At 45.6% G+C, this 26872-nt stretch overlaps 1 protein-coding gene across 1 annotated transcript in view; it reads left to right on the forward strand.

The window, feature by feature from the left end:
- Positions 1 to 22341, forward strand: part of bicra (BRD4 interacting chromatin remodeling complex associated protein) — a 70498-nt gene extending 48157 nt beyond the window's left edge. The window contains exons 14-16 of the mRNA XM_064972757.1: positions 6755 to 6849; positions 7142 to 7244; positions 17958 to 22341. Of these exons, the coding sequence (XP_064828829.1) occupies positions 6755 to 6849; positions 7142 to 7244; positions 17958 to 19777 (2018 nt within the window). The 3' untranslated portion in view covers positions 19778 to 22341. The remainder of the gene's footprint in view (positions 1 to 6754; positions 6850 to 7141; positions 7245 to 17957) is intronic.
- Positions 22342 to 26872: the final 4531 nt, after the last annotated feature.

Consider the following 26872-nt stretch of genomic DNA (forward strand, 5'->3'; position numbering starts at 1 on the left):
GTTATTGTAATGGTGAGAGGTTAGCATGTCTTGGGGGTATGATATAAAATGCTAACCTCCCCTGTTATTGTAATGGTGAGAGATTAGCATGTCTTGATATAAAATGCTAACCTCCCCTGTTATTGTAATGGTGGGAGATTAGCATGTCTTGGGGGTATGATATAAAATGCTAACCTCCCCTGTTAGTGTAATGGTGAGAGGTTAGCATGTCTTGGAGGTATGATATAAAATGCTAACCTCTCCTGTTATTGTAATGGTGAGAGGTTAGCATGTCTTGGGGGTATGATGTAAAATGCTAATCTCCCCTGTTATTGTAATGGTGAGAGGTTAGCATGTCTTGAGGTATGATATAAAATGCTAACCTCCCCTGTTATTGTAATGGTGAGAGATTAGCATGTCTTGGGGATATGATATAAAATGCTAACCTCTCCTGTTATTGTAATGGTGAGAGGTTAGCATGTCTTGGGGGGATATGATATAAAATGCTAACCTCCCCTGTTATTGTAATGGTGAGATGTTAGCATGTCTTGATATAAAATGCTAACCTCCCCTGTTATTGTAATGGTGGGAGATTAGCATGTCTTGGAGGTATGATATAAAATGCTAACCTCCCCTGTTATTGTAATGGTGGGAGATTAGCATGTCTTGGAGGTATGATATAAAATGCTAACCTCCCCTGTTATTGTAATGGTGAGAGGTTAGCATGTCTTGGGGGGATATGATATAAAATGCTAACCTCTCCTGTTATTGTAATGGTGAGAGGTTAGCATGTCTTGGGGGTATGATGTAAAATGCTAATCTCCCCTGTTATTGTAATGGTGAGAGGTTAGCATGTCTTGAGGTATGATATAAAATGCTAACCTCCCCTGTTATTGTAATGGTGAGAGGTTAGCATGTCTTGGGGGTATGATATAAAATGCTAACCTCCCCTGTTATTGTAATGGTGAGAGATTAGCATGTCTTGGGGATATGATATAAAATGCTAACCTCCCCTGTTATTGTAATGGTGTGAGGTTAGCATGTCTTGGGGATATGATATAAAATGCTAACCTCCCCTGTTATTGTAATGGTGGGAGATTAGCATGTCTTGGGGGTATGATATAAAATGCTAACCTCCCCTGTTATTGTAATGGTGAGAGGTTAGCATGTCTTGGGGATATGATATAAAATGCTAACCTCCCCTGTTATTGTAATGGTGAGAGGTTAGCATGTCTTGGATGCATGATATTTGTGCGTCTAACTTTCTGGATTCATTATTCACCATTCGTTCAGGACTATCCATAATCAGGGTAGCAACCACATTAATGTAGAAGTGTTTAGAAACATGTTCCATTCATTTCTATTGGGCACAAAATAATGTGAAACACAACCAAAACAAACAGAATATGCATCCAACAAGTTTGTAGTCATAAGCTTCATGTAATCATTGTGTGCTATGAGTATGGGACCAAATACTACACTTTGAACTACTTTAATACACATGTAAGTGAATTTGTCACAATACTTTGGGTCCCCTAAAATGGGAGGACGATGTTCCAAAAGTGCTATAATTTCTGAACGTTTCCCCCGATATGGATGAAAAAACCCTCAAATTAAAGCTGACAGTCCTGCACTTTAACCTCATAGTCATTGTATAATTCCCAAAATGCTGGAGTACAGAGCCAAAACAACAACAAATATGTCACTGTCCCAATACTTTGGGTGTTCACCTTCCGTGCCTTCGGAAGGTATTCAGACCCCTTGACTTTTGTTATGTTACAGCCTTATTCTAAAATGGATTAAGTATTTTTTTTCTCAACAATCTACACACAATACCCCATAATGACATCACAATACCCCATAATGACATCACAATACCTCATAATGACATCACAATACCCCATAATGACATCACAATACCCAATAATTACAAAGCAAAAACAGGTTTCTATTAGTGATGCACCGATATGACATTTTTGGCCGATATCAGATTTATTTTTCTTTCCAAAAAAAAAACAATACCGATAACCGATATTTAACATTTTAGCGGCCTTTCCAGTACAGCTTAATAGTTAACACACACACATGGATGCAGAGGTCTGAGGCACTGCATGTCAGTGCTAGAGGTGTCGCTACAGTCAATGGTTCGAATCCGGGCTGTATCACATCCGGACGTGATTGGGAGTCCCATAGGGTGGCGCACAATTGGCCCAGCATCGTATGGGCTGTCATTAACTGACTTGCCTAGTTAAATAAAGGTTACACACACACACCACACACCACACACACACACACACCACACTGACCAAAAAGTAATTTTGTTGCTATTTAGTCCCCATTACCAGTAAAACATCATCAATAATCACAATCAAAACCTATTTCTTTCACTTAACTTGCTGTGCTGTTTCATTGTTCAGTCATTTAATTCTCATCCAGAATTTCTATGGAACGCCATTTGGTTCTTCTTTGTCAAAAATGATACACTTCAAATAACACTATTTATAACACAACATAATCTGTTTCAGTAGTTTAGTTAGCTAGCTAATATAGCTAGGTGTCCTCATCTAAAATATCCCTAATTTATACGACAGTTTTCATTTGATTAATGGTGGTCGGACCCATCTATGTGAAGCTAGCCACAATGAGGATTAGCCACAATAGTGGACTTTGCGGTTAGCCTTCAAATAAAAGTATGGCGTAATTCTACTATTTGTATTAATTTGCATCACTGGCAATGACATGCTTTTATTTTGAAGGCAAACTCAAATTCCACTATTGTGCCTGATCCTTGTCCCAAAGCCACTCCTGCGCTGTCTTGGCTGTTTGATTTGATTTGATTTGTGCTTAGGGTCATTTTTCTGCTGAGGTCCTGAGCAGGTTTTCATCAAGGATCTCTAGTTTTTTTATTTTACCTTTATTTAACGAGGAAAGTCAGTTAACCTCTAGCGTTGAGCAATCCCAATGCTCTAACCACTAGGCTACCTGCCACCTCTACACTCTAACCACTAGGCTACCTGCCTCCTCTACACTCTAACCACTAGGCTACCTGCCTCCTCTACACTCTAACCACCTGCCTCCTCTACACTCTAACCACTAGGCTTCCTGCCACCTCTACACTCTAACCACCTGCCTCCTCTACACTCTAACCACTAGGCTACCCTGCCTCCTCTACACTCTAACCACTAGGCTACCTGCCTCCTCTACACTCTAACCACTAGTCTACCTGCCACCTCTACACTCTAACCACTAGGCTACCTGCCTCCTCTACACTCTAACCACTAGGCTACCTGCCACCTCTACACTCTAACCACTAGGCTACCTGCCACCTCTACACTCTAACCACTAGGCTACCTGCCTCCTCTACACTCTAACCACTAGGCTACCTGCCTCCTCTACACTCTAACCACTAGGCTACCTACCTCCTCTACACTCTAACCACATGGCTACCTGCCGCTGAGGATTTGTATTTATTTAATTAATTTTAGAACGGGGCTGTAACTTAACAATGTGGGAAAAAAGTCAAGAGGTCTGAATACTTTCCGATGGCACAATACACAATAATATACAGTACCAGGTAGTATAATATACAGGACCAGGTAGTATAATATACAGTACCAGGTAGTATAATATACAGTACCAGGTAGTATAATATACAGGACCAGGTAGTATAATATACAGGACCAGGTAGTATAATATACAGGACCAGGTAGTATAATATACAGTACCAGGTAGTATAATATACAGTACCAGGTAGTATAATATACAGGACCAGGTAGTATAATATACAGTACCAGGTAGTATAATACACAGGACCAGGTAGTATAATACACAGTACCAGGTAGTATAATATACAGGACCAGGTAGTATAATACACAGTACCAGGTAGTATAATATACAGTACCAGGTATTATAATATACAGTACCAGGTAGTATAATATACAGTACCAGGTAGTATAATATACAGGACCAGGTAGTATAATATACAGGACCAGGTAGTATAATATACAGTACCAGGTAGTATAATATACAGTACCAGGTAGTATAATATACAGGACCAGGTAGTATAATATACAGGACCAGGTAGTATAATACACAGGACCAGGTAATATAATATACAGTACCAGGTAGTATAATATACAGTACCAGGTAGTATAATATACAGGACCAGGTAGTATAATATACAGGACCAGGTAGTATAATACACAGTACCAGGTAGTATAATATACAGTACCAGGTAGTATAATATACAGTACCAGGTAGTATAATATACAGTACCAGGTAGTATAATATACAGGACCAGGTAGTATAATATACAGGACCAGGTAGTATAATACACAGTACCAGGTAATATAATACACAGTACCAGGTAGTATAATATACAGTACCAGGTAGTATAATATACAGTACCAGGTAGTATAATATACAGTACCAGGTAGTATAATATACAGGACCAGGTAGTATAATATACAGTACCAAGTAGTATAATATACAGTACCAGGTAGTATAATATACAGTACCAGGTAGTATAATATACAGGACCAGGTAGTATAATATACAGGACCAGGTAGTATAATATACAGGACCAGGTAGTATAATATACAGGACCAGGTAGTATAATATACAGGACCAGGTAGTATAATATACAGGACCAGGTAGTATAATATACAGTACCAGGTAGTATAATATACAATACCAGGTAGTATAATATACAATACCAGGTAGTATAATATACAGGACCAGGTAGTATAATATACAGGACCAGGTAGTATAATATACAGGACCAGGTAGTATAATATACAGGACCAGGTAGTATAATATACAGGACCAGGTAGTATAATATACAGGACCAGGTAGTATAATATACAGGACCAGGTAGTATAATACACAGGACCAGGTAGTATAATATACAGGACCAGGTAGTATAATATACAGTACCAGGTAGTATAATATACAGGACCAGGTAGTATAATATACAGGACCAGGTAGTATAATATACAGGACCAGGTAGTATAATACACAGTACCAGGTAGTATAATATACAGGACCAGGTAGTATAATATACAGTACCAGGTAGTATAATACACAGTACCAGTCAAAAGTTTGGACACACCTACTCATTCAAGGGTTTTTCTTTATTTTCACTATTTTCTACATTGTAGAATAGTAGTGAATGCATCAAAACTGTGAAATAACACTGGAATCATGTAGTAACCAAAAAATGTTAAACAAATCTAAATATATGTTATATTTGAGATTCTTCATGCTAGCCACCCTTTGCCTTGATGACAGCGTTGCACAGTCTACCTGATTCCATAGGAGTAGTTTCATAGTTTTGATTTCTTCACTATTATTCTACAATGTAGAGTAGGTGTGTCCAAACATTTCACTGTTTACGGTGTGTAAATGTATGTCTGCTGCAACTTGACAAGAGAGCACGAGGAAATTAGTTTTGATCAGTTAACGTCTGACTGTGAGTGTAAATATGTGTTTATTTATGTAAATATTTGTTTATTTATGTAAATATTTGTTGCTAGTTGTCTGTTCCTTCCTTCTCTGTCTTATTTTTTTAAATAACATGTTTTCACCACTTTATTTCATATATATTCATACATACACTCTAACCACTAGGCTACCTGCCTCCTCTACACTCTAACCACTAGGCTACCTGCCTCCTCTACACTCTAACCACTAGGCTACCTGCCTCCTCTACACTCTAACCACTAGGCTACCTGCCTCCTCTACACTCTAACCACTAGGCTACCTGCCTCCTCTACACTCTAACCACTAGGCTACCTGCCACCTCTACACTCTAACCACTAGGCTACACTGCCGTATAGTGAGCAATATGTTTGGGTCGTCGAATCACATTAAGAATCTCAATACATATAGAATCGTGAGAATCTCAATACATTTCGTATCATGATCGTATTGTGAGGTCCCTGGCAATTCCCAGCCCTAATGTGTATGGTCGGGAGTGACCACATGACCTGACCAGAAACCCCAAGCCCTAATGTGTATGGTCGGGAGTGACCACATGACCTGACCAGAAACCCCAAGCCCTAATGTGTATGGTCGGGAGTGACCACATGACCTGACCAGAAACCCTCAGCCCTAATGTGTATGGTCGGGAGTGGCCACATGACCTGACCAGAAACCCCAAGCCCTAATGTGTATGGTCGGGAGTGACCACATGACCTGACCAGAAACTCCCAGCCCTAATGTGTATGGTCGGGAGTGACCACATGACCTGACCAGAAACCCCAAGCCCTAATGTGTATGGTCGGGAGTGACCACATGACCTGACCAGAAACTCCCAGCCCTAATGTGTATCTTCGGGAGTGACCACATGACCTGACCAGAAACCCCAAGCCCTAATGTGTATGGTCGGGAGTGACCACATGACCTGACCAGAAACCCCAAGCCCTAATGTGTATGTTCGGGAGTGACCACATGACCTGACCAGAAACCCCAAGCCCTAATGTGTATGGTCGGGAGTGACCACATGACCTGACCAGAAACCCCAAGCCCTAATGTGTATGGTCGGGAGTGACCACATGACCTGACCAGAAACTCCCAGCCCTAATGTGTATGGTCGGGAGTGACCACATGACCTGACCAGAAACCCCAAGCCCTAATGTGTATGGTCGGGAGTGACCACATGACCTGACCAGAAACCCCAAGCCCTAATGTGTATGGTCGGGAGTGACCACATGACCTGACCAGAAACTCCACTGTCTGTCCCATTCTCTCCCTCTCTGCCCCCCCCTCCCCTCAGTGGATGATGAGTTTGAGAGTGTTTCCAGTCAGCTCCTGAAGAGAACGCAGGCCATGCTGGATAAATACAGACACCTGCTTTTTGAGGAGTCAACGGTAAGTTATTCACAATATATATTACCTTATTATCAACCGTAAGTAATTAGTATTATTTTAGGTTATTATCAACCGTAAGTAATTCATATTGTTACCTTATTAACTATTTTTTTCTCACATTGATCTCAATGGTTCTTGTCCTTCTCCTCCTCCTTGTATTAAGGTCTGTCTCCTTACTCAGCCCTCCTCCACTGTTCAGTGTGTTCTTTCTCTCCCTCCACTAACTGATGTGCTGTGGCGGATTGATTGATTGATTGGCTGGTTGGCTGTGTTTCTGTTGTATGTTTCACAGCGCCTTGGCCCGTCAGCTGAGATGGTAATGATGGACAGGATGTTTATTCAGGAGGAGAAGATCTCTCTTGGACAGGACCGCATCCTCGCCAGGGACAGACCTGGTAATACTATACTGTGTGTGTGTGTGCAGTTGAAGTCAGGAGTTTACATACACCTTAGCCAAATGTGAAAGACTGAGTTTAAATGCAATTCCTGACATTTAATCCTAGTAAAAATTCCCTGTTTTAGGTCAGTTAGGATCACCACTTTATTTTAAGAATGTGAAATGTCATAATAATAATAGTAGAGAGAATTATTTATTTATTTTATTTCTTTCATCACATTCCCAGGGGGTCAGAAGTTTACATACACTCAATTAGTATTTGGTAGCATTGCCTTTAAATTGTTTAACTGGGGTCAAATGTTTTGGGTAGTCTTCCACAAGCTTCCCACAATACTTTGGGTGAATTTTGGCCCATTCCTCCTGACAGTGCTGGTGTTACAGAGTCAGGTTTGTAGGCATCCTTGCTCGCACATGCTTTTTCAGTTCTGCCCACAACTTCCTGACTGATGTTTTGAGATGTAGCTTCAATATATCCACATAATCTTCCGTCCTCATGAAGCCATCTATTTTGTGAAGTGCACCAGTCCCTTCTGCAGCAAAGCACCCCCACAACATGATGCTGCCACCCCCGTGCTTCATGGTTGGGATGGTGTTCTTCGGCTTGCAAGCATCACCTTACTTCCGACTTCAACTGTATATATGTAGATATGTAGATATAGATATGTAGATATAGATATGTAGATATAGATATGTAGATAGATATGTAGATGTAGATATCTATGTAGATGTAGATATAGATGTGTAGATATAGATGTGTAGATATAGATGTGTAGATATAGATGTGTAGATATAGATGTGTAGATATAGATGTGTAGATGTAGATGTGTAGATGTAGATGTGTAGATGTAGATGTGTAGATGTAGATGTGTAGATATAGATGTGTAGATATAGATGTGTAGATATAGATGTGTAGATATAGATGTGTAGATATAGATGTGTAGATATAGATGTGTAGATATAGATGTGTAGATATAGATGTGTAGATATAGATGTGTAGATATAGATGTGTAGATATAGATGTGTAGATATAGATGTGTAGATATAGATGTGTAGATATAGATGTGTAGATATAGATGTGTAGATATAGATGTGTAGATGTAGATGTGTAGATGTAGATGTGTAGATGTAGATGTAGATGTGTAGATGTGTAGATGTAGATGTGTAGATGTAGATGTGTAGATGTAGATGTGTAGATGTAGATATGTAGGTAGCTATGTAGATGTAGATATGTAGGTAGCTATGTAGATGTAGATATGTAGGTAGCTATGTAGATGTAGATATGTAGGTAGCTATGTAGATATAGATATGTAGGTAGCTATGTAGATATAGATATGTAGGTAGCTATGTAGATATAGATATGTAGGTAGCTATGTAGATATAGATATGTAGGTAGCTATGTAGATATAGATATGTAGGTAGCTATGTAGATATAGATATGTAGGTAGCTATGTAGATATAGATATGTAGGTAGCTATGTAGATATAGATATGTAGGTAGCTATGTAGATGTAGATATGTAGGTAGCTATGTAGATGTAGATATGTAGGTAGCTATGTAGATGTAGATATGTAGGTAGATATCTATATAGATGTAGATATAGATATGTAGATATAGATAAGTAGATATCTATATAGAGATATGAATGGATAGATACTGCATGTCCACACTTGCTTGTCGAACATCTTGTTCCAAAATCATTGGCAGTAAAATGGAGTTGGTTCCCTCTGCTGCTATAACAGCCTATTCCATTCTGGGAAGGCTTTCCACTAGTTGTTGGAACATTGCTGCTATAACAACCTATTCCATTCTGGGAAGGCTTTCCCCTAGTTGTTGGAACATTGCTGCTATAACAGCCTATTCCATTCTGGGAAGGCTTTCCACTAGTTGTTGGAACATTGCTGCTATAACAACCTATTCCATTCTGGGAAGGCTTTCCCCTAGTTGTTGGAACATTGCTGCTATAACAGCCTATTCCATTCTGGGAAGGCTTTCCACTAGTTGTTGGAACATTGCTGCTATAACAACCTATTCCATTCTGGGAAGGCTTTCCACTAGTTGTTGGAACATTGCTGCTATAACAACCTATTCCATTCTGGGAAGGCTTTCCACTAGTTGTTGGAACATTGCTGCTATAACAACCTATTCCATTCTGGGAAGGCTTTCCCCTAGTTGTTGGAACATTGCTGCTATAACAGCCTATTCCATTCTGGGAAGGCTTTCCACTATATTTTGGAATATTAATGCAGGGGACTTCCATTCAGCAACAAGAGCATTAGTGAGGTCGGGCACTGATGTTGGGCGATTAGGCCTGGCTCGCAGTCTGCGTTCAAATTCATCAAAAAATGTGTTCGGTGGGGTTGAGGTCAGGGCTCTGTGCAGGCCAGTCAAGTTCTTCCACACCGATCTCGACAAACCATTTATTTCTGTATGAACCTCGCTTTGTGCACGGGGGCATTGTCATTGCGTAAGTGGCCAGCTGAGGGCTCTCAAAGTGATTCTTGTGTAAAAGACAGAGGTAGTCATTTTTCCTCTCGCTCCTACTGAAAAGCCAGTTGTCCCGGTGGATATATTATTGAATAGATATTTGAAAAACACCTTGAGGATTGATTATAAAAAACCGTTTGCCATGTTTCTGTCTATTATGGATATAATTTGTCATTTTTTTCGCCGTTGTCATGACCTCTATTTCCGGTGGATTTCTGAACATGACGTGAGAAGCAAACGGAAGAATTTTGGGTATAAAAATAATCTTTATGGAACAAAAGGAACATTTGCTGTCTATCTGGGAGTCTCGTCAGTGAAAACATCCGAAGATCATCAAAGGCAAACGGTTAATTTGATTGCTTTTCTGATTTTCGTGACCAAGCTTCCTGCTGCGAGCTGGACATAATGCTATGCTAGGCTATCGATACTCTACCATAAAGGCCTGATTGGTGGAGTTCTGTAGAGATTGTTGTCCTTCTGGAAGAGTAACTCAAGAGCTCTGTCAGAGTGACCATCAGGTTCTTGGTCACCTCCCTGACCAAGGCTCTTCTCCCCGTTTGGCCAGGCTGCCAGCTATAGAAGAGTCTTGGTGGTTCCAAACTTCTTCCATTTATGAACGATGGTGGCCACTGTGTTCTTGGGGACTTTCAATGCTGCAGAAATGTTTGGTACCCTTCCCCAGATCTGTGCCTTGACACAATCAGGTCTTGGAGCTCTACGGACAATTCCTTTGACCTCATGGCTTGGTTTTTGCTCTGACATGCACTGCCAACTGTGGGACCTTATATAGACAGGTGTGTGCCTTTCCAAATCATGTCCAAATCAATTGAATTTACCACAGGTGGACTCCAATCAAGTTGTGGAAACGGGATGCACCTGAGCTCAATTTCCGGTCTCATAGTAAAGGGTTTGAATATTTTTTTTTTTTTTATTCTAAATAAATTTGCAAAAATGTATCAAAACCTATTTTTGCTTCATCATTATTGGGTATTGTGTGTAGATTGCTGAGGATTCTTTTCATTGAATCCCTTTTAGAATAAGGCTGTAATTTACCATAATTCTTTCTGAGTGGGGGGGGTCTATATATGTATTTGACACACACACGGGGATTGACATTTGGGATCGGTGTCCTGCTAGTGTTACACTACGACAACATCCGGTGAATTTGCAGAGCGCAAAAATCGTAATATTAAACATTCATGAAAATACAAGTGTCTTACATTGTTTAAAAGCTTAACTTCTTGTTAATCCAACCGCATTGTCAGATTTCAAAAAGGCTTTACGGCGAAAGCATACCTTGATTATCTGAGGACAGCACCACACATCAAAATACTTTTTCAAACCAGCACAGGCGTCACAAAATCCCAAATAGCGATGAAATAAACCACTTAACTGTGAAGATCTTACTCTGTTTGCAATCCCAAGGGTCCCAGCTACCCAATGAATGGTCGTTTTGTTCGATGAAATCTCTCTTTATATCCCCAAAAAATTCAGTTTAGTTGGCACAATTGATCTCAGTAATCCACTCGTTCAACATTTAACATTTACATTACATTTAAGTCATTTGGCAGACGCTCTTATCCAGAGCGACTTACAAATTGGTGAATTCACCTTATGACATCCAGTGGAACAGCCACTTTACAATAGTGCATCTAAATCATTTAAGGGGGGGGGTGAGAAGGATTCCTTTATCCTATCCTAGGTATTCCTTAAAGAGGTGGGGTTTCAGGTGTCTCCGGAAGGTGGTGATTGACTCCGCTGTCCTGGCGTCGTGAGGGAGTTTGTTCCACCATTGGGGGGCCAGAGCAGCGAACAGTTTTGACTGGGCTGAGCGGGAACTGTACTTCCTCAGTGGTAGGGAGGCGAGCAGGCCAGAGGTGGATGAACGCAGTGCCCTTGTTTGGGTGTAGGGCCTGATCAGAGCCTGGAGGTACTGCGGTGCCGTTCCCCTCACAGCTCCGTAGGCAAGCACCATGGTCTTGTAGCGGATGCGAGCTTCAACTGGAAGCCAGTGGAGAGAGCGGAGGAGCGGGGTGACGTGAGAGAACTTGGGAAGGTTGAACACCAGACGGGCTGCGGCGTTCTGGATGAGTTGTAGGGGTTTAATGGCACAGGCAGGGAGCCCAGCCAACAGCGAGTTGCAGTAATCCAGACGGGAGATGACAAGTGCCTGGATTAGGACCTGCGCCGCTTCCTGTGTGAGGCAGGGTCGTACTCTGCGGATGTTGTAGAGCATGAACCTACAGGAACGGGCCACCGTTCAACATGCATGCAAACGAATCCAACACGTTACCGGTAAAAGTTCGTCCAAACAAGTCAAAACGATGATTCAATTCATCTTCAGGTACTCTTATATCTAAATAAACTATACAATTTAAGACGGAGAATGGTATGTTCAATAGGGAAGTTAAATAATGAAGAGCGTGCACCTCAATCACGTGCGCAAAAAGACTACTTTTCTAATGAGGGAAAAACTACAACCTTGTTCATTTTTCAAAAAACATGCCTGAAACCCTTTCTGATCATTGCTGACATCTAGTGGAAGCCATAGGAACTGCAGTCTGGGTCCTACCTATTTGTTTTTCCCATAGGCTATCATTGAAATGGCTTGTGACCTCAACAAACAAATATGTCTGAATGGATTGTCCCTCACAGACATTATTTGAACAGTTTTTTTTAATGCTGCTCAATGCTACCAATTCCATGCATATCCTGGCTTCTGTTCTGTCCAATGGTACCAACTATATGGCTTCTGGGCCTGAGTAACAGAGTAACAGGCAGTTTACTTTGGGCACGTCATTCATCCGAACTTCTGAACACTCCCCCTGAGCCTTAACTATTGAAGGCACCAATAATTCTGGACCCCAATGTATATCTAACATACCTGTACCTTTTTTATATATAAAAAAATCTATAATAATTATATATATATATATATATACTTTACGAAAAATATAAACGCAACAATTTTACTGCGCCACAGTTCAAATAAGGAAATCAGTCAATTTTTTAATACATTCATTAGGTCCATATCTATGGATTTTCCATGACTTGGCAGCGGCGCAGCCATGGGTGGCTCTTGAAGGGCATAGGCCCACCCCCTGGCTGGGCCCACTCCCTGGCTGGGCCCACTCCCTGGCTGGGCCCACTCCCTGGCTGGGCCCACTCCCTGGCTGGGCCCACTCCCTGGCTGGGCCCACTCCCTGGCTGGGCCCACTCCCTGGCTGGGCCCACTCCCTGGCTGGGCCTGGCTTCCCAATCAGACTGTCCCACCCAATGTGGAGAAATGGGCTTTTTTGTGCGTATGGAATATTTCTGGGATCTTTTATTTCAGCTCATGAACCACGGGACCAACACGTTACAATGTTGTGTTTATATTTTAGTTCAGTGTATATTTATACATACAAACACACACACACAAAGTGGGGTCCAGAATGATTGCGTAGCTTCATAAGGATGAGGGAAAAAGAATAATACAAATACTGCGCTGTAATCATTTGTAAACAAAGTGTTAAACAAATCAAAATATATATTTGAGATTCTTTAAAGTAGCCACCCTTTGCCTTGATGACAGCTTTGCACACTCTTGGCATTCTCTCAATCAGCTTCATGAGGTAGTCACCTGGAATGCATTTCAATTAACCTTTAAAAAAAGTTAATATGTGGAATTTCTTTCCTTCTTAATGTGTTTGAGCCAATCAGTTGTGTTGTGAGAAGGTAGGGTTGGTATACAGAAGATAGCCTTATTTGGTAAAAGACCAAGTCCATATTATGGCAAGAACAGCACAAATAAACGACAGTCCATCATTACTTTAAAAGATGAAGGTCAGTCAATCTAGAAAATGTCAGGAACTTTGAAAGTTTCTTCGACTGCAGTCCCCAAAACCATCATGTGCTGTGATGAAAGTGGCGCGTATGTCTCTCATGAGGACCGCCACAGGAAAGGAAGACCCAGAGGTACCTCTTCTGCGATATGATGAAACTGGCTCTCATGAGGAACCCACAGGAAAGGAAGACCCAAGTTTATTAGAGTAACCAGCCTCAGAAATTGGCAATTAACTGCACCTTAGAAATTGCAGCCCAAATAAATGCTTCACAGAGTAACAGACCAAACACAACATCAACTGTTCAGAGGAGACTGTGTGAAGCAGGCCTTCATGGTCAAATTGCTGCAAAGAAACCACTACTAAAGGACACCAACAATAAGAAGAGACTTGCTTTGGCCAAGAAAACACGAGCGCTTGGACATCAGACCAGTGGAAATGTATCCTTTGGTTGAGGAATCCAAATTTGAGATGTTTGGTTCCAACCGCTGTGTCTTTGAGAGACGCAGAGTAGGTGAACAGATGATCTCTGCATGTGTGGTTCCCACCGTGAAGCAAGGAGGAGGAGGTGTGATGGTGCTTTGCTGGTGATTTATTTAGAATTCAAGGAACACATAACCAGAATGGTTACCACAGTATTCTGCAGCAATACACTATCCCATCTGGTTTGCGCTTAGTGGGACTACCCTTTGTTTTCAACAGGTCAATGACCCAACACACCTCCAGGCTGTGTAAGGGCTATTTGACCAAGAGGAGAGTGATGGAGTTCTGCATCAGATGACCTGGCCTCCACAATCACCCGACCTCAACCTAATTGAGATGGTTTGGGATGAGTTGGACCGCAGAGTGAAGGAAAAGCAGCCAACAAGTGCTCAGCGTATGTGGGAACTCCTTCAAGACTGTTGGAAAAGTATTCCAGGTGAAGCTGGTTGAGAGAATGCCAAGAGTTTGCAAAGCTGTCATGAAGTCATCAAGGGTGGCTACTTTGAAGAATCTCAAATGTAAAAAATATATTTTATAGTGCTCATAAAATATATTTAGATTTGTTTATTTCTTTTGTTACTACGTGATTCCATGTGTGTTATTTAATAGTTGTGATGTCTTCTCTATTATTCTACAATGTAGAAAACAGTCAAAATAAAGAAAGAACACCTTCTCATTCAAGGGTTTAAAACTTTTCAGCGTGTGGATCTTTTTCTTTTTTTTTTTTTTTTACCTTTTTTTTTACTAGGCAAGTCAGTTAAGAACAAATTCAAATTTTCATTGACGGCCTGGGAACAGTGGGTTAACTGCCTGTTCAGGGGCAGAACAACAGATTTGTACCTTGTCGGCTGAACTTCCGGTTACGAGTCCAACGCTCTCACCACTAGGCTATCCTGCCGCCTCTACACTCGAACCACTCGGCTACCCACAGTGCATATGGAAAGTATTCATGTTTAATGGTTTCAACGAGACCAGAGAATCTTGTTTCTCATGGTCAGAGACTCCTTTAGGTGCCTTTATGGGGAATTGTGGATGTGTTTTAGCACTTATCATGGATGTGTTATCCCCTGGTGGATGTGTTATCCCCGGTGGATGTGTTATCCCCTGGTGGATGTGTTATCCCTGGTGGGTGTGTTATCCCCTGGCCAGTGTCCTGGTGGATGTGTTATCCCCTGGTGGATGTGTTATCCCCTGGTGGATGTGTTATCCCCTGGTGGATGTGTTATCCCCTGGTGGATGTGTTATCCCTGGTGGGTGTGTTATCCCCTGGCCAGTGTCCTGGTGGATGTGTTATCCCCTGGCCAGTGTCCTGGTGGATGTGTTATCCCATGGCCAGTGTCCTGGTGGATGTGTTATCCCTGGTGGGTGTGTTATCCCCTGGTGGATGTGTTATCCCCTGGTGGATGTGTTATCCCCTGGCCAGTGTCCTGGTGGATGTGTTATCCCTGGTGGGTGTGTTATCCCCTGGCCAGTGTCCTGGTGGATGTGTTATCCCTGGTGGGTGTGTTATCCCCTGGCCAGTGTCCTGGTGGATGTGTTATCCCCTGGTGGATGTGTTATCCCCTGGCCAGTGTCTTGGTGGATGTGTTATCCCCTGGTGGATGTGTTATCCCTGGTGGATGTGTTATCCCTGGTGGATGTGTTAACCCCTGGTGGATGTGTTAATCCCTGGTGGATGTGTTATCCCCTGGTGGATGTGTTATCCCCTGGTGGATGTGTTATCCCCTGGTGGATGTGTTAATCCCTGGTGGATGTGTTATCCCCTGGTGGATGTGTTATCCCCTGGTGGATGTGTTAACCCCTGGTGGATGTGTTAATCCCTGGTGGATGTGTTATCCCCTGGTGGATGTGTTATCCCCTGGTGGATGTGTTATCCCCTGGTGGATGTGTTAATCCCTGGTGGATGTGTTATCCCCTGGTGGATGTGTTATCCCCTGGTGGATGTGTTAACCCCTGGTGGATGTGTTAATCCCTGGTGGATGTGTTATCCCCTGGTGGATGTGTTATCCCCTGGTGGATGTGTTATCCCCTGGTGGATGTGTTATCCCCGGTGGATGTGTTATCCCCGGTGGATGTGTTATCCCTGGTGGATGTGTTATCCCTGGTGGATGTGTTAACCCCTGGTGGATGTGTTATCCCTGGTGGATGTGTTATCCCTGGTGGATGTGTTATCCCTGGTGGATGTGTTATCCCTGGTGGATGTGTTATCCCCTGGCCAGTGTCCTGGTGGATGTGTTATCCCCTGGTGGATGTGTTATCCCCTGGCCAGTGTCCTGGTGGATGTGTTATCCCTGGTGGATGTGTTATCCCTGGTGGGTGTGTTATCCCCTGGCCAGTGTCCTGGTGGATGTGTTATCCCCTGGTGGATGTGTTATCCCCTGGCCAGTGTCCTGGTGGATGTGTTATCCCCTGGTGGATGTGTTATCCCCTGGCCAGTGTCCTGGTGGATGTGTTATCCCATGGCCAGTGTCCTGGTGGATGTGTTATCCCCTGGTGGATGTGTTATCCCTGGTGGGTGTGTTATCCCCTGGCCAGTGTCCTGGTGGATGTGTTATCCCCTGGTGGATGTGTTATCCCCTGGCCAGTGTCCTGGTGGATGTGTTATCCCATGGCCAGTGTCCTGGTGGATGTGTTATCCCTGGTGGATGTGTTATCCCTGGTGGATGTGTTATCCCCTGGTGGATGTGTTATCCCCTGGCCAGTGTCTTGGTGGATGTGTTATCCCTGGTGGATGTGTTATCCCTGGTGGATGTGTTATCCCCTGGTGGATGTGTTATCCCCTGGTGGATGTGTTATCCCCTGGTGGATGTGTTATCCCCTGGTGGGTGTGTTATCCCTGGTGGATGTGTTATCCCCTGGTGGATGTGTTATCCCCTGGTGGATGTGTTATCCCCTGGCCAGTGTCTTGGTGGATGTGTTATCCCCTGGCCAGTGTCTTGGTGGATGTGTTATCCCCTGGCCAGTGTCTTGGTGGATGTGTTATCCCTGGTGGATGTGTTATCCCCTGGTGGATGTGTTATCCCCTGGTGGATGTGTTATCCCCTGGTGGATGTGTTATCCCCTGGCCAGTGTCTTGGTGGATGTGTTATCCCCTGGCCAGTGTCTTGGTGGATGCGTTATCCCCTGGTGGATGTGTTATCCCCTGGTGGATGTGTTATCCCCTGGCCAGTGTCTTGGTGGATGTGTTATCCCCTGGCCAGTGTCTTGGTGGGTGTGTTATCCCTGGTGGATGTGTTATCCCCTGGTGGATGTGTTATCCCCTGGTGGGTGTGTTATCCCCTGGTGGGTGTGTTATCCCCTGGTGGGTGTGTTATCCCTGGTGGATGTGTTATCCCCTGGCCAGTGTCTTGGTGGATGTGTTATCCCCTGGCCAGTGTCTTGGTGGATGTGTTATCCCTGGTGGATGTGTTATCCCTGGTGGATGTGTTATCCCCTGGCCAGTGTCCTGGTGGGTGTGTTATCCCTGGTGGGTGTGTTATCCCTGGTGGATGTGTTATCCCCTGGCTAGTGCCCTGGTGGGTGTGTTATCCCTGGTGGGTGTGTTATCCCTGGTGGGTGTGTTATCCCCTGGCCAGTGTCTTGAGGTGATCAACCTCTTGGGGAGTGAGAGAATTGACAATAATTACAAGAGATCAGCAAGGAGAAGCTTTGTAACTTTTCTATTGGTCAGTCTGTCCCTCATGTATAGCAGAGCAGCACATAACAAATCAGATTAGTGTTTGGAGTAGCTTTGTCTTTGGTTAGGTCTCTATCTCTGCCTCATCTTATAACATATCTTTCTCTCTCTGTCTCTCTCTCTGTCTCTCTCTCTGTCTCTCTCTCTGTCTCTGTGTCTGTCTCTGTGTCTGTCTCTCTCTGTCTCTCTCTCTGTCTCTCTCTCTGTCTCTGTCTCTTTCTGTCTCTGTCTCTCTCTCTCTCCAGAGGAGTACGTTGCCAACTCGAAGATGCTGGAGCAGGAGAGTGTAGCTGCCAGGGTGCCCCAGTCTTTTGTGTCATCTGAGCCCAGCGTCGAGTGGAGTCGTGTATCTGTGGCAGGGACAGATAAAGGTCCCCCCCCCATCACAGCCTCAACACCAGCCCACTTCCCCTCCACCAAGCTGGTGATAAAGCAGGGAGGAGCGGGGGCGTCTGCGTCCTGGTCCAGCTCCCCAGCTCCTGTAGCCAGGTTGGGGTCAGGGGTCAGACAGACAGTTGACACCCAGAGTCACAGCTCCTCCTTCAGCCAGGGTCCTCCGCCTCCTTCCTCATCCAGCTCCTCCTACCGCTCCTTCTCCTCCAGCTCCTCCTACCGCCCCTCCTCTCGTCCAGCTGATGATGCTGATGATGATTCTCTCCCTCAGAGGACCAGTAAACCTCCCATGAAGACGTACGCCGCCCGCCCACGCATCGGCTTGAAGCTCAAGATCAAACAGGAAGCGGGGTTTAGTAAGGTGGTACACAACACCGCCCTCGACACACCATCCACACCCCAGCCTCAAGCCCAACCACACCCCACCACCCAGCCACAATCAGCACTGGCACACCCAAAAGCCCGAGCCGTAGCAGCACTAGCCACGCCTCCTTCTGTAACTACTGTCATTAGGACTCCACCCCCTACCTGTAATGCCACTTCCTTGGCAACGGTCTCCATAGAAACCACACAGGCGACCCCCAGCCCCCTCCAGAGAGTCACAGCCCCCCCACCCCCCTATCACCCTTGGTCTTCATCATCAACGACAACACCATCCTCATCCTCTTTCACTGCTCAGATTAACGGAACGTTAGAACATCACAATGTGGGTGGAGTCGAGCGTAACCCCGCCTCCACGGTCACTCCTCCTCAGACCACTTGCCGCCTACCGCTACGGAAGACTTACCGGGAGAACATCAGTCCGCGCGTCCGACCGGGCGTACCGGGAGGAGGAGGAGACAGTGTCCCGTATCCCCGTCCCTCCCCCTCACCCCCCAAATCTCCCCTCCCACCCTCCTCACCCTCTGCCCTCTCGGAGCGGACAGTGATCGCCAACGTGAAGTTGGAGAAGAGAGGAGACAGCTCCAGGGAGGTGGGCTCCCATGCCCACACAGAGCCCAGCCGAGAGGCCCCGAGGCTGGGCAACTCCACCTCCTCCTCCCCTGGCGTAGGTCTGGAGGTGTTGTACCGCGGCATCACAAACACAAACACCCACCCGCACCTCTCAAACAGAACCAGAGACGGTGAGGGGGAGCAGGGGGACAGGGGGGCGGACAGGGGGACGGACAGGGGGGCGGACAGGGGGACGGACAGGGGGGCGGATATGGGGGCGGACAGGGGGGCGGACATGGTGAGGTGTAAAAGGATGAGCAGTAAAAACCATCAGAGGTCTGGGAGCGGAACGTTCAGAATGGACCAGCATGCCCCTGGGCCCCCGTCCACGCCGCCAGATGCTTCCTGTTACAGAGACTCATCACTTCCTGCTAAGCGCTGTAAGTCGGACTCCCCTGACATGGACAACGCCTCCTTTTCCTCCGGCTCCCCGCCACACGATGAGTCTCTTAACGAGCACCTGCAGTGTGCCATCGACTCCATCCTCAACCTGCAGGGCCAGGTCCAGGGGCCCCTGCCGCGCGGGGCTAAAGGGGGCCCCGCCAGGCCACAGCGCGCCACGGGCCCCCAGTCCTCCTCAAACACACACAGACCCTCCTCTTCCTCATCCTCCTCCTCTTCTCAGGTTGGAGGCAGAGGACGCAATGGCGGCCTGGTGCCACAGACTCAAGGCAGATAACACACACACACAAACACTCACACACGGGACAGTAGAGACTGAAGAGGAGGAGAGGCGGATAGAGAAGTCTCGCTGTGTTTTAATGAACTGTTTGTCCATCTGAATGTTGTGTACTTTACAACATGACACAATGCTCACAGTCTCTCCATGGATGGGTGGATGATGACTCTCTCTCTCTCCCTGTGTAAAAATGTATCGTGTTTTACTCTGGAAGTCTCCTCTGCTCTCTCTCAACCACGCTCAATCATTCATTAGAATCATTAGTCTTGAGGTTTTTCATTCACACGCTGTATTCCATTACATTCCTGAGTTCATCATGGTCTGTCTGTCTGTGTCTGTCTGTGTCTGTCTGTCTGTCTGTCTCTGTCTGTCTCTGTCTGTCTCTGTCTGTCTGTCTCTGTCTGTCTGTCTGTCTGTCTGTGTCTGTCTGTCTGTCTAGAAATAATACCGTGGTCATGTTCACTAGGTGAAACGGGTGAAAAAGAATCTGAAACTACACAAACTAGTCCAATAAGAACACAGATTTTGTTTTTCTGTTGCAAACGGTTTTACTACGGTGTGCCCTTCTGAACACTACTGAGGGGACACGCCCTACAGCCTGCTGTCACTAGGTAACCCACACCAGGAAGGGAGAGGTCTGGTTTATAACGCCCTACAGCCTGCTGTCACTAGGTAACCCACACCAGGAAGGAAGAGGTCTGGTTTAGAACGCCCTACAGCCTGCTGTCACTAGGTAACCCACACCAGGAAGGAAGAGGTCTGGTTTAGAACGCCCTACAGCCTGCTGTCACTAGGTAACCCACACCAGGAAGGAAGAGGTCTGGTTTAGAACGCCCTACAGCCTGCTGTCACTAGGTAACCCACACCAGGAAGGGAGAGGTCTGGTTTAGAACGCCCTACAGCCTGCTGTCACTAGGTAACCCACACCAGGAAGGAAGAGGTCTGGTTTAGAACGCCCTACAGCCTGCTGTCACTAGGTAACCCACACCAGGAAGGGAGAGGTCTGGTTTAGAACGCCCTACAGCCTGCTGTCACTAGGTAACCCACACCAGGAAGGGAGAGGTCTGGTTTAGAACGCCCTACAGCCTGCTGTCACTAGGTAACCCACACCAGGAAGGAAGAGGTCTGGTTTAGAACGCCCTACAGCCTGCTGTCACTAGGTAACCCACACCAGGAAGGAAGAGGTCTGGTTTAGAACGCCCTACAGCCTGCTGTCACTAGGTAACCCACACCAGGAAGGAAGAGGTCTGGTTTAGAACGCCCTACAGCCTGCTGTCACTAGGTAACCCACACCAGGAAGGAAGAGGTCTGGTTTAAAACGCCCTACAGCCTGCTGTCACTAGGTAACCCACACCAGGAAGGGAGAGGTCTGGTTTATAACGCCCTACAGCCTGCTGTCACTAGGTAACCCACACCAGGAATGGAGAGGTCTGGTTTAGAACGCCCCACAGCCTGCTGTCACTAGGTAACCCACACCAGGAAGGGAGAGGTCTGGTTTATAACACCCCACAGCCTGCTGTCACTAGGTAACCCACACCAGGAAGGGAGAGGTCTGGTTTAGAACGCCCTACAGCCTGCTGTCACTAGGTAACCCACACCAGGAAGGAAGAGGTCTGGTTTAGAACGCCCTACAGCCTGCTGTCACTAGGTAACCCACACCAGGAAGAGGGAGGTCTGGTTTAGAACGCCCTACAGCCTGCTGTCACTAGGTAACCCACACCAGGAAGGGAGAGGTCTGGTTTAGAACGCCCTACAGCCTGCTGTCACTAGGTAACCCACACCAGGAAGGGAGAGGTCTGGTTTATAACGCCCTACAGCCTGCTGTCACTAGGTAACCCACACCAGGAAGGGAGAGGTCTGGTTTAGAACGCCCTACAGCCTGCTGTCACTAGGTAACCCACACCAGGAAGGAAGAGGTCTGGTTTAGAACGCCCTACAGCCTGCTGTCACTAGGTAACCCACACCAGGAAGGGAGAGGTCTGGTTTAGAACGCCCTACAGCCTGCTGTCACTAGGTAACCCACACCAGGAAGGGAGAGGTCTGGTTTAGAACGCCCTACAGCCTGCTGTCACTAGGTAACCCACACCAGGAAGGGAGAGGTCTGGTTTATAACGCCCTACAGCCTGCTGTCACTAGGTAACCCACACCAGGAAGAGAGAGGTCTGGTTTAACCATATCATCACATACAGATCCATGTGTCTCTTTCCATATCGGGATTTCTATCAGCATCACAAATAGAGTTTCTGGTTCAGCCTGTTGTCCATGTGTCCCCCAGGTCAACTGTCCTCTTCTCCTGTTGTCCATGTGTCCCCCAGGTCAACTGTCCTCTTCTCCTGTTGTCCATGTGTCCCCCAGGTCAACTGTCCTCTTCTCCTGTTGTCCATGTGTCCCCCAGGTCAACTGTCCTCTTCTCCTGTTGTCCATCATCATATTCATGGTGTATCACTGGTTTTAATAGTGAGGTGACTGCTCTCGGGTTGACTGTTGTGGGTTGACTGCTGTGGGTTGCTCTCTGTCTCATTACTGTATTGCTGAGGTGTTAATGAAGACGTGATGAAATCGCCTGTATGGTAAAACACATCTCTTCTGTTGTGAATGTCTCTGGTTGTCCTGGCAAGATGTTGTCTTTCTGACCGGTTCGATGCATTTCAGTCAACACACAGACGGCCACCCTTACCCCCCCCTTCACTGTCCATCCATCCCTCTCTTCCTCCATGTCATCCCTCTCTTCCTCCATGTCATCCCTCTCTTCCTCCATGTCATCCCTCTCTTCCTCCATGTCATCCCTCTCTTCCTCCATGTCATCCCTCTCTTCCTCCATGTCATCCCTCTCTTCCTCCATGTCATCCCTCTCTTCCTCCATGTCATCCCTCTCTTTCTCCATGTCATCCCTCTCTTCCTCCATGTCATCCCTCTCTTCCTCCATGTCATCCCTCTCTTCCTCCATGTCATCCCTCTCTTCCTCCATGTCATCCCTCTCTTCCTCCATGTCATCCCTCTCTTCCTCCATGTCATCCCTCTCTTCCTCCATGTCATCCCTCTCTTCCTCCATGTCATCCCTCTCTTCCTCCATGTCATCCCTCTCTTCCTCCATGTCATCCCTCTCTTCCTCCATGTCATCCCTCTCTTCCTCCATGTCATCCCTCTCTTCCTCCATGTCATCCCTCTCTTTCTCCATGTCATCCCTCTCTTTCTCCATGTCATCCCTCTCTTCCTCCATGTCATCCCTCTCTTCCTCCATGTCATCCCTCTCTTCCTCCATGTCATCCCTCTCTTCCTCCATGTCATCCCTCTCTTCCTCCATGTCATCCCTCTCTTCCTCCATGTCATCCCCCTCTTCCTCCATGTCATCCCTCTCTTTCTCCATGTCATCCCTCTCTTCCTCCATGTCATCCCTCTCTTCCTCCATGTCATCCCTCTCTTTCTCCATGTCATCCCTCTCTTCCTCCATGTCATCCCTCTCTTCCTCCATGTCATCCCTCTCTTCCTCCATGTCATCCCTCTCTTCCTCCATGTCATCCCTCTCTTTCTCCATGTCATCCCTCTCTTTCTCCATGTCATCCCTCTCTTCCTCCATGTCATCCCTCTCTTCCTCCATCCATCCCTCTCTTCCTCCATGTCATCCCTCTCTTCCTCCATGTCATCCCTCTCTTCCTCCATGTCATCCCTCTCTTCCTCCATGTCATCCCTCTCTTCCTCCATGTCATCCCTCTCTTCCTCCATGTCATCCCTCTCTTCCTCCATGTCATCCCTATTCAAAGCTCAGTGGAGAAGTCAAACCCAAACGCAGCGAGAGCAACAACAACATGGACAAACAAACTAATGTACAACAAAACCTGAAGAGAATTGGTAGTATATTATTACAGATTAATTTTGTATTGTATTTATTGTGTATAATGACACTTTTTAAAAAATAAATGTACATTTAGTAAAACTGTAAATCAAACCTTGCTTCTTTTCTAGAAGAGTTGAAATAAAAAATATATTTCACCTTTATTTAACCAGGTAGGCCAGATCACCTTTATTTAACCAGGTAGGCCAGATCACCTTTATTTAACCAGGTAGGCCAGATCACCTTTATTTAACCGGGTAGGCCAGATCACCTTTATTTAACCGGGTAGGCCAGATCACCTTTATTTAACCGGGTAGGCCAGATCACCTTTATTTAACCGGGTAGGCCAGATCACCTTTATTTAACCGGGTAGGCCAGATCACCTTTATTTAACCGGGTAGACACCAGATCACCTTTATTTAACCGGGTAGACACCAGATCACCTTTATTTAACCGGGTAGACGCCAGATCACCTTTATTTAACCGGGTAGACGCCAGATCACCTTTATTTAACCGGGTAGACGCCAGATCACCTTTATTTAACCGGGTAGACGCCAGATCACCTTTATTTAACCGGGTAGACCAGATGAGAACAGGTTCTCATTTACAACTGTGACCTGGCCAAGATAAAGCAAAGCAGTGTGACACAAACAACAACACAGAGTTACACATGGAGTAAACATACAGTCAATAACACAATAGAGTAAGTCTATATACAGTGTGTGCAAATGAGGTAAGATAAGGGAGGTAAGGCAATAAATAGGCCGTAGTGGCGAGGTAATTACAATATAACAATTAAACACTGGAATAGTAGGATGTGCAGAAGATGAATGTGCAGGTAGAGATACTGGGGTGCAAAGTAGCAAAAATAAATAACATGGGGATGAGGTAGTTGGATGGGCTACTTACAGATGGGCTATGTACAGGTGCAATGATCTGTGTGCTGCTCTGACAGCTGGTGCTGTCAGAGCAGCACAGAGATAGTGAGGGAGATATGAGTATCCAGCTTCAGTGATTTTTGCAGTTTGTTCTAGTCATTTGCAGCAGAGAACTGGAAGGAAAGGCGACCAATGGAGGAATTGGCTTTGGGGATGACCAGTGAAATATACCTGCTGGAACGCGTGCTACAGGTGGGTGTTGTTATCATGACCAATGAGCTGAGATAAGGCGGGGTTTTACCTAGTTAAGACTTATAGATGACCTGTAGCCAGTGGGTTTGGCGACAAATATGAAGCGAGGGCCAGCCAACGAGAGCATACAGGTCGCAGTGGTGGGTAGTATATGGGGCTTTGGTGAAAAAACAGAAGGCACTGTGATAGACAGATATTTTGTAAATGACATCGCCGAAGTCAAGGATCGGTAGGATAGTCAGTTTTACGAGGGTATGTTTGGCAGTATGAGTGAAGGATTCCTTGTAGCGAAATAGGAAGCCAATTCAATATTTAATTTTGGAATGGAGATACTTAATGTGAGTCTGGAAGGAGAGTTTACAGTTTAACCAGACATCCAGGTATTTATAGTCCACATATTCAAAGTCAGAACTGTCCAGAGTAGTGATGCTGGACGGGCGGGCAGGTGTGGGCAAACGATCGGTTGAAGACCAGGCATTTAGTTTTACTTGTATTTAAGAGCAGTCAGTTGAAGGCCACGGAAGGAGAGTTGTATGACATTGAAGCTTGTCTGGAGGGTTGTTAACACAGTGTCCAAAGAAGGGCCAGAAGTATACAGAATGGTGTCGTCTGCGTAGAGGTGGATCAGAGAATCACCAGCAGCAAGCGTGACATCATTGATGTATACATAGAAGAGTCGGCCCGAGAACTGAACCCTGTGGCACCCCCATAGAGACTGCCAGAGGTCCGGACAGCAGACCCTCCGATTTGACACATTGAACTCTGTCTGAGAAGTAGTTGGTGAACCAGGCGAGGCAGTCATTTGAGAAACCAAGGCTGTTGAATCTGCCGATAAGAATACTGTGATTTACAGAGTCGAAAGCCTTGGCAAGGTCGAGGAAGACGGCTGCACAGTACTGTCTTTTATCGATGGCAGTTATGATATCGTTTAGGACCTTCAGCGTGGCTGAGGTGCACCCGTGACCGGCTCGGAAACCAAATTGCATAGCAGAGAAGGTTAACTTGGCTTTCGAAGACCTTAGAATGGCAGGGTAGGATAGATTTAGGTCTATAGCAGTTTGGATCTATAGTGTCTCCCCCTAAGAAAAGGGGGATGACCGCGGCTACTTTCCAATCGTTGGGGACCTTAGACGATACGAAAGAGAATTTGAACAGGCTAGTAATAGGGGTTGCAACAATTTCGGCGGGTCATTTTAGAGAGGGTCCAGATTGTCTTGCCCGGCTGATTTGTAGGGGTCCAGATTTTGCAGCTCTTTCAGAACATCAGCTGAACGGATTTGGGTGAAAGAGAAATGGGGGAGGCTTGGGAACGTTACTGTGGGGGGGGGGGTTGCAGAGCTGTTGACCGGGGTAGGAGTAGCCAGGTGGAAAGCATGGCAAGCCGTAGAAAAATGCTGGGCAGCTGGGAGGAGTTGCTCTTATTCTCCATGGACTTTAGTGTCCCAGAAGGAGGTGCTCTTATTCTCCATGGACTTTACAGTGTCCCAGAAGGAGGTGCTCTTATTCTCCATGGACTTTAGTGTCCCAGAAGGAGGTGCTCTTATTCTCTATGGACTTTACAGTGTCCCAGAAGGAGGTGCTCTTATTCTCCATGGACTTTACAGTGTCCCAGAAGGAGGTGCTCTTATTCTCCATGGACTTTAGTGTCCCAGAAGGAGGTGCTCTTATTCTCTATGGACTTTACAGTGTCCCAGAAGGAGGTGCTCTTATTCTCCATGGACTTTACAGTGTCCCAGAAGGAGGTGTTCTTATTCTCCATGGACTTTAGTGCCCCAGAATTTTGTGGAGTTTGTGCTGCAGGATGCAAATTCCTGTTAGAAAAATCTAGCCTTTGCTTTCCTGACTGCCTGTGCATATTGGTTCCAAACTTCCCTGAAAAGTTGCATATCGCTGGGGCTATTCGCTGCTAATGCAGAACACCACAGGATGGTTTTGTGATGCTTCTCGTGCTTCCATTACAGTGCCTTATGTTTGTTGATGTAAAGGGTTTTCCACTAATGTGATTTGACCAGGAAAAACTCTGGGCCTTTGACTTATTTCTACTTATTGTGGGACATTCAGGGCAGCCTACATACCATTGGATGAGTAACGATGTCAGAAGAGGTGTCGATTTGAAGGGGGAGAAGGATGTAA

This window comes from Oncorhynchus masou, chromosome 9 (genome assembly GCF_036934945.1).
Source record: "Oncorhynchus masou masou isolate Uvic2021 chromosome 9, UVic_Omas_1.1, whole genome shotgun sequence".
Taxonomy (NCBI): domain Eukaryota; kingdom Metazoa; phylum Chordata; class Actinopteri; order Salmoniformes; family Salmonidae; genus Oncorhynchus; species Oncorhynchus masou.